Source organism: Galeopterus variegatus, unplaced genomic scaffold (assembly GCF_000696425.1).
Source record: "Galeopterus variegatus unplaced genomic scaffold, G_variegatus-3.0.2 Scaffold11578, whole genome shotgun sequence".
In the NCBI taxonomy this organism is placed as follows: Eukaryota; Metazoa; Chordata; class Mammalia; order Dermoptera; family Cynocephalidae; genus Galeopterus; species Galeopterus variegatus.
In genome coordinates, this window is record NW_007737689.1 from 1 (window position 1) to 8,585 (window position 8,585).

Genomic DNA, 8,585 nt, shown 5'->3' on the forward strand with positions numbered 1-8,585 from the left:
TCTCCAATAGTGAACATTCAGAAAGAGAAATCAAGAAAGCCTGCCCATTTACAGCAGGCACCAAAAAAATAAAATACTTAGAAACTGAGTTAACCAAGGATGGGAAAAATCTCTATAATGAGAACTACAAACTACTGCTGAGAGAAATTAAAGAGGATACAAGAAGATGGAAAGATATCCCATGGTCTTGGATTGAAAGAATTAACATTGTGAAAATGTCCATACTACCCAAAGTGATATACAAATTCAATGCAATCCCCATCAAAATTCCACTGACATTTTTCTCAGAAATGCAAAAATCTCTTCAGACATTTATATGGAATAACAAGACCATGCATAGCCAAAGCAATTCTGAGCAAAAAAATAAATAAAGCTGGAGGCCTAACAATACCTGACTTTATACTACAAAGCTATAATAACCAAAACAGCATGGTACTGGCATAAAAACAGACACACTGATCAATAGAATAGAATAGAGAATCCAGAAATCAACCCACACGCCTACGGCCATCTGATCTTTGACAAAGGCACCAAGCATATACACTGGGGAAGGGACCACCTCTTCAGCAAATGGTGCTGGGATAACTGGATATCCATATGCAGGAGAATGAAACTAGACCCATACCTCTCACCATATACTAAGATCAACTCAAAATGGATTAAAGAATTAAGTATACACCCTGAAACAATAAAACTTCTCAAAGAAAACATATGAGAAACACTTCACGAAGTAGGACTGAGCACAGTCTTCATGAATACAACCCCCAAAGCACAGGCAACCAAAGGAAAAATAAATGGGATTATATCAACCTAAAAATCTTCAGCACAGCAAAAGAAACAATTAACAGAGTTAAAAGACCACGAACAGAGTGGGAGAAAATATTGCAAAATACACATGTGACAAAGGATTAATATCCAGAATATACAAGGAACTCAAACAACTTTACAAGAAAAAAACAAGCAACCCAATTAAAAAAATGGGCAAAAGAGCTAAGCAGGCATTTCTCTAAGGAAGATATACAAATGGCCAACAGTCATATGAAAAAATGCTCAACATCACTCAGCATCCGGGAAATGCAAATCAAAACTACACTGAGATACCATCTCACCCCAGTTAGGATGGCTAAAATCCAAAAGACTCTGAACGATAAATGCTGGCGAGGATGCGGAGAAAAAGGAACTCTCACACAGTGTTGGTGGGACTGCAAAATGGTGCAGCCTCTATGGAAAATGGTATGGAGGTTCCTCAAACAATTGCAGATAGATCTACCATATGACCCAGCTATCCCACTGCTGGGAATATACCCAGAGGAATGGAAATCATCAAGTCGAAGGTATACCTGTTCCCCAATATTCATCGCAGCACTATTTACAATAGCTAAGAGTTGGAACCAGCCCAAAGTCCATCATCAGATGATACAGAAAATGTAGTATATCTACACAGTGGAATACTACTTTGCTATAAAAAAGAATGAAATACTGCCATTTGCAACAACATGGATGGACCTAGAGAAAATTATATTAAGTGAAATGAGTCAGGCACAGAAAGAGAAATATCACATGTTCTCACTTATTTGTGGGAGCTAAAAATAAATAAATAAATACACAAAAAAACGGGGGGTGGGGGAGAAAACATGACAATTACAATTCCTTGAAGTTGATATGACAAGCGAACAGAAAAGACATTGTTGGGAGGGAGGGGTGAGAGGAAGGAGGAAGGGAGGTTTCTGTAATGGGCCACAATAATCAACCACATAGTATATTGACAAAATAAAATTAAATTAAAAATAAAAAGATTTTATCATGATAGATTTGAAAACATTTTTAAGTTACTAAAAATATACACTTCCTGTAATATTTTAACAGTAGACATACAGCAAGAAGGGAAAGTGTTCTTTTCCTAGTTCTTGTCCCTTGAGGTAACCAGTTTGTTATTAAGGATTTGAAATCGCTCATGGATCTGTCCGAGTCCTCATCTCCAGCGCTGCTGTTTGAGCCCAAGATGTACTCCCCCTGAATTCCTGCGACAGCCTCCCAGCTCCTCTCCCTATAGCTGATTCCTAAAATAGCCAGATGTGACCTCCCTCAAGCCTCTGCTGCTTAAAGTCCAGCACCTTAACTCCGCCAAGCGGAGCATCACACATGTGACGGTGAGTGGGTGGCGCTAGAGCTAGGGTCCTTCTCTAGTACACATTTCTAAAGCTCCCCAGCAACTCCAGCTTGGAGCCAGGGAGCCGGCCGCCTGCAAACTTGGTCCCGCTCTGCATCGTGCTACTCGCCTCCCCAGCGCCAGCCCCTCCCGGACACCCTCGTCCGACCACACTGGAGACAGGTCAACCTTTGCGCCCTGTTCCGCTGCCATTCTGGCTTTCACCTAAAGTTCAGCTGTTTCAGGGCATTTTTCCGACCGTCTTTGTCGCCGCCGCCGCCACACTCATCACACGGGTGAGGCCCAAATGTCTGGACCAGCGGCGGGTAGGAGGGGGGCGCTCAACTGCGCAGGCGACTCTCCAGGTCGGGGAACTCTGGGGTCGACCTAGCCCTGCCCCCAGCCTCTGGCCCCGCCCGGAAACCTGACCTGGCCCCGCCCTCAGCCTCCGGCCCCGCCCGGATATCCGGCGGCCCATTCCCTGGCTGGCTGGAAGATGGCGCTTTCTGAGGCGGTTGGTTGCGGGAACCTCCTGCGCTGGCCTCGCGTGTTGCTTTTCGGAGACTCCATCACGCAGGTACCGCCGCCCCGGCCGCGTCTCCAGAGCTCCTTTCTGGGCCCCGAGGGCCCCGCGCCCCGCCTGTCCCCTCCCGAAGGCTGAGGCGCGGGGCCGTTTGTCCAGCCTGCGGCCTCCTGTACCAGCCCAGAGCACCCGCAGCGCCCCGCCACCCCCACTGGCCTCGGTGACACCCCTGCGACCTCTCCTCCTGGTGGCGGGCCCCCTCAGGGATCGTGACGTCTCGGGGGGGTGACGGTGCGGTTTCTGCGGTCCGCGCGCACGTTTGCACCCCGGCCACGCCCCAGCGAGGGACACGGCCACCTGTGCGACTTCCGCCGCGTTTTCCATTCTGCGTCACTTCCCACGGGGACTTTAGGACGACCAGGCACAAGTTGAGGTGCATTGTTTTCATCTCGGTGTCTTCCTTGTCAGTGGCCGTTCTCCTTGGCCGAGCAACGTGATTTGGTGGCTCCCAGGCACGCGCAGCGCTTCGTGTCCCGGGAGCGTCTCCCCAGGGGCCGCCTGCAGGGTCGTGGGCGGCGGCGGCTGCTGCTGCTGCAGCTGCAGTTTCTGTGCAGCCTCTTCCACGCAGAAACACTTCGAACCAATCACCTCTGCACTTCCTCCAACCTGTGGACAGGCTGGGCAATGGTGATCTTGAAAATAAAACGCCTTCAAACGACCATCTTTTCATCCAAGATCATGTCAACTCCCATTAAAAAATTCTTCCGCAGACATGTTCTTAATTCAGGGAGGGAATAAGTTACTTTCCTGTGGGTTTTTTTTTTTTTCCTCTAATGTTCAGACATAACTTTCTAAACCAATTTTTTGTGTCTGTGCCAGTAATTGGTAACATTATATTGGGGCATATGGGGCTTAGGTAAGGGCTTTCCAAATCCCATGGGAATGTGCATCAAAAAATATTCATCCTGAGTTCTGTAATTAATAAAGCACTGATTGCCCTTATTAATTCTTTCAACTGTGGAGAGGTAATATAGCAAGTACTTCATCTCCTAGCTGAACACATAGTTGAGTTTATCTCTTGTACAAAGATTTTTTTTTAAAGTAGCTTTTCTAGATACAATGACTCTAATATTGGGTCTCAGTAAAATGTATATGACAGGTTCAAATCCAACTGAGAGAGAAGAAAAATATACCTTATTTCCTTGCTGCTGGGTGTAGCTATGGTAATCCCCAAAATGACCTTCCCTGAATGAATCAAGTGATGAAGGCCAGAGTCAGGGAGTGCAAAGAAAACAAAAGGGGACTTGCTGATCAGAATTTCCCTTCTACAATGTTCTGATTACACTGATAAGTGGTAATGAGCTTTTCTTTCTGCAGTTTTCTTTTCAGCAGGGTGGATGGGGAGCATCACTGGCTGACAAGCTGGTCAGGTGAGAATAGTTTCTCGATTAATACTTGAGTATTTACTGATGAGAAATGTCATTATCTTAGGAAAAGAGATAGTGAATAATACAGTTTCAAACTATAAATTCTTCCTTTGTTACTCTTTGCTTGCCTTTTCTAGTCAGTGTGTATATATATGCGGGGAGGAACGAGAGAGCCCACATTCTTCCAGTAGACAGATCCTGATACATGTGAGGAAGCAGTTACATGCCCAAGGTCACGCCGAGTCAGAGACGGGGCTGGGGTACAAACCCAGGCAAGCTGGCTCAAAATCCATGGTTGATTTGTTCATTATAAATACAGTACTGTGAATCAAATTATTTTTACGAAGGAAAAAAAATGCCTGTTAATTGGTTTAAATTGAAACACAACTGTTTACTAAAATTATTGAATCAAAACAAAAAGTCTTAAAAATATTCTGTACACTTATCCCAATCTAAACCATTGTTACATTTGAGTTCTGGCTTATTAGTGACTTTCTACCTAACGTAATTGCTCAGGTTAATATCTACTATTCTAAACTCCATTTTAAAAGCATCCCACTGTACCATCAGTGAGTATGCAGACTAAATCATAGCCCCTTTGTATGTAATTATTTATATCTTCACTCACTGAGGAATATGGTGTATTAACCTAGATCTTTGAAAGACAAGGAAGATTAGATACTTCGACTATGTTCTTGCTCTTAACAAAGTGAAACCTGGGGCTGGGTCAGAGCCATGTGACAGGATTAGAAGCCCAGAGAGCATACTCTCACCAAAGGTTGGCAACCAGGGACCGTAAACAGTTCTGTGCCCACAATTCATCTCTTAAAATTTTTCATTTCAGAAAATGTGATATTCTGAATCGTGGATTTTCAGGTTACAATACCAGATGGGCCAAAATTATCCTCCCAAGATTAATCAGGAAAGGGAACAGTTTGGACAACCCAGTGGTAGTTACAATTTTCTTTGGTGCCAATGACAGCGCTCTAAAAGGTAAAGGCATTTTTGTTTCTCTAGCACATTTTTAATCATTTTTATGTTACAGCAAACTTACATCTGTATACTTTTTTAAACTATTTACTTCTCTCCCAGTAGATAAAGTTTTGCCAAACTTATAGTGAGTTCCCTGAGTTTATTTAAATATGCATTTCTTCTGGCTTTAATGTCAGTGGATTTTATTCTATACTCGTTTTCTACCCGCCTTGGTTATTGGCAGACCTAAAATTGCAAAGATTTTAGTGTTTTCTAGAGTCTGTTAGTGCCATGCTAAATTTCTAGTGTTTTTCTCTCTTTAGTTCATACAGTTGGCAGCAGAGGGCTCAAGATGTACACCTTGCAGTTTGCATAGCCCTGATGGGAAAGGAGAGTATCTCAGGGCAGCAACAGCCCTGATCTAGGCTAGGCTTGAATCCCAGGGGTGAGTAAACATGGGTTTGGAAAAGGAGGCAGGTCTCTCCTTGTATTCTGTAGAATTGCTACTGTGACTACAGCAAAACTGGCCATGGGCGAGTACAGGCCTTTCTGTCTTCCCTTTCTACTCTTGAAATGAGAGCCTTCTGCATAGAATAAAGAAGAAAAATCAACCTTTGTTTTGGGAAGTTGAGTAGTCAGCTTTCAGAGATTTCTTCTGTGCCCCCACTTGTGTCACAGACATGAAATGGTCTGCTGCTTATAGGTGCACTGTGGGGGACATCTTAAGTGAGGCTCAAGATAAAGGAAAGAACAACTGCCAACTGCAATTTGAGGAATTCTTGTGGCCTAGGAGAAAGATATATAAATTACAGGTATTAGTAGAGATTGCAAGCTATTTGGGAGAAAATAAATCTTCACTTTACACATCTTATACCAAAAACCATAAGAAAGAAAACTCCAAAAAATAATTAAGAATGTGAATTTTTACCAAATTTAGCAAAAGGAAAAACCTTCTCAGCATAAAAGCAATGGAGGAAGTTGCAAAGGAAAAAGAGGTTTATGAAATAAATTTACAAAAACCATAAGAAAGAAAACTCCAAAAAATAATTAAGAATGTGAATTTTTACCAAATTTAGCAAAAGGAAAAACTTTCTCAGCATAAAAGCAATGGAGGAAGTTGCAAAGGAAAAAGAGGTTTATGAAATAAATTTAAAATAGCTTATGCACAAAAAAGCTATAAAAAGAAAATGACACATTGAGGAAACTATTTGAAAAATATGGCAGACATGTCTAATGTAGAAATCAATAAGAAAAATACTAACTAATAGAAAAATGGGCAAAAGACAGGAACAGATAATTCACAGAAGGAGAAATTTAACAGCCAATACATATTTGGAAATGTGTGAAAACTTCAGTTAACAATAAATGCAAATTAAAACAAGGAATTTTGATTTTTGACTCTCAAATAGGAAAGCAATTTAAAGCAATTTATACTTAAAGCTGACAAGTGTGGAATAAGTTGGGAACTCTTACATTACTGCTGGGAGAATAACTTGTAACCCTTCTGGAAAGTTGTTTGGCAGTGTGCATTGGGAGACTTCCCACTTCTAGAAATTCAACCTAAGGAAATACTCAGTAATGCAGCCAGATATATGTGCAAAGGTTTCTATGTATTGTTATTTACAATAGCAGAAAATTAATATGCTGTGTAGTGAAGAATTAGAAACATCAATTGTGGTCACTCTACAACTATCATTTTTTTGAGGACTATTTATGGACATAGAAATACTCATATTTAATGTTATGTGGAAAAAGCACAGTGAGCCTTGTAATGCTTATGTGACAGCTGATCTAGAAATAATCCTTTGCAGTCATAATAATAGCAGTAGTAATAGCTGACATTTGTTTATTAAGCGCTTGCTTTGTGGAAGGCACCCTGCTCTAAGTGCTTTACACACTTAGCTAATTTAATTTTCACAACCCCAGGAGGTAGACCCTATTATCGTCCTCATTTTACCAGTGAGGAAACTGAGCTCCAGAAAGGTTAAGTATTTATCCGAGGTGAAGTGGCTGGTCAGTGAGAAGGGTAGGATTAGAACCCGGGCAGTCTCTCTCTTGATAGCCTGGCTCTCGTTTTCTTTACAAATTCAACCTAATTGATTAATGACAATATAGACGCTAGAGGAGAAAAGACAAGAGTACTTAAAATGTCTCTAGTCAGAGCTTTGAAGTCTGTTTTATGAAAACCTGTATATTTTCTTTCTTTTTTTTTTTTTTCCTTTTTTTGTCTTTTTTCGTGACCGGTAACTGGATCGCAACCCTCGGTGTCGCGCCCGCACCACGCTCAATCAGTGAGCGGACTGGTCTCTATATGGGATCCGAACCCTCGGCGGGAGCACCGCTGCACTCTACCGAGTGCGCCACCAGGCCGGCCCTAGACCTGTATATTTTCATTCTTTTTTTTTTTTTTTCCTTTTTGTCTTTTTTCATGACCAGTAACGGGATCACAACCCTCAGTGTCACGCCCATACCGCGACCGGCAACGGGATCACAACCCTCAGTGTCGCTCCCGCACCGCGCTCAACCAGTGAGCGGACTGGTGTCTATATGGGATTCGAACCCTCGGCGGGAGCGCTGCTGCGCTCCCAAACGCCGTACTCTACCGAATGCGCCACCGGGCCGGCCCAATATTTTCATTCTTTTTTTTTTTTTTTTCCTTTTTGTCTTTTTTCGTGACCGGCAATGGGACTGCAACCCTCGGTGTTGCGCCTGCACCACACTCAACCAGTGAGCTGACCGGTCTCTATATGGGATCCGAACCCTCGGCAGGAGCGCCGCCGCGTTCTCAAGCGCCGCACTCTATCGAGTGCGCCACCGGGCCGGCCCCTATATTTTCATTCTTTAAGGGAGAAATCTTCTCTTTGTGTCCTTGGTGTGTTCCCCAGTGACATCATCAGACATATACATTTACAAAAGTGTATTCATCTTGATTGTTGTCAATTATAACAAATATGCAATTGGGCTGAAGTTAAGTATTCGTGTTCCTCTTAAACAGACGAGAATCCCAAGCAGCACATACCCCTGCATGAGTATGTTGCAAATTTAAAGAGCATGGTGCAGTACCTAAAGTCTGTGGACGTCCCTGAAAGTCACGTCATTCTCATCACGCCGCCCCCTCTTTGTGAAGCAGCCTGGGAAAACGAGTGCATCATGCAGGGTAAGCGAGCCACAGCCAATCGCATTAGTCTGGATAGCAGTGCTCAGAGAAGAACTTGGATAGGACAGTCGTGTCCTGCTTGTGGGCCTCACTTTCCAGGGGTGGAAGTGGGGGGTTGTAAATCCCTATCAGTCTGTGTTTCTAGTCAACTGAAGTTAAAACAAAAATAGGAAAGCTTCCGTTATCTCGCATCTGAGATCTTTTTTTTTTTTTTGTCTTTTTTCGTGTCCGGCAACGGATCGCAACCCTCGGTGTTGCTCCCGCGCCTCGCTCAGCCAGTGAGCGGGAACCGGTCTGTATGTGGGATCCAAACCCTCGGGCGGGCCCGCCGCCACCGTTGCACCGCAGAGCGCCCGC

General features: G+C 43.4%; 1 protein-coding gene across 5 annotated transcripts in view; it reads left to right on the forward strand.

Moving 5' to 3' along the window:
• Positions 1-2,258: 2,258 nt before the first annotated feature.
• Positions 2,259-8,585, forward strand: part of IAH1 (isoamyl acetate-hydrolyzing esterase 1 homolog (S. cerevisiae)) — a 12,220-nt gene continuing 5,893 nt past the window's right edge. The window contains exons 1-4 of one of the 5 annotated variants that reach the window (XM_008594799.1): positions 2,259-2,445; positions 4,050-4,102; positions 4,944-5,092; positions 8,067-8,228. In XM_008594799.1, coding sequence (XP_008593021.1) covers positions 8,123-8,228 — 106 coding nt within the window. In that variant the 5' untranslated portion in view covers positions 2,259-2,445; positions 4,050-4,102; positions 4,944-5,092; positions 8,067-8,122. Of the gene's footprint in view, positions 2,446-2,594; positions 2,727-3,142; positions 4,103-4,943; positions 5,093-8,066; positions 8,229-8,585 lie in introns of those variants that run through there. The other 4 variants (XM_008594800.1, XM_008594796.1, XM_008594798.1 and 1 more) reach the window with 4 other exon arrangements.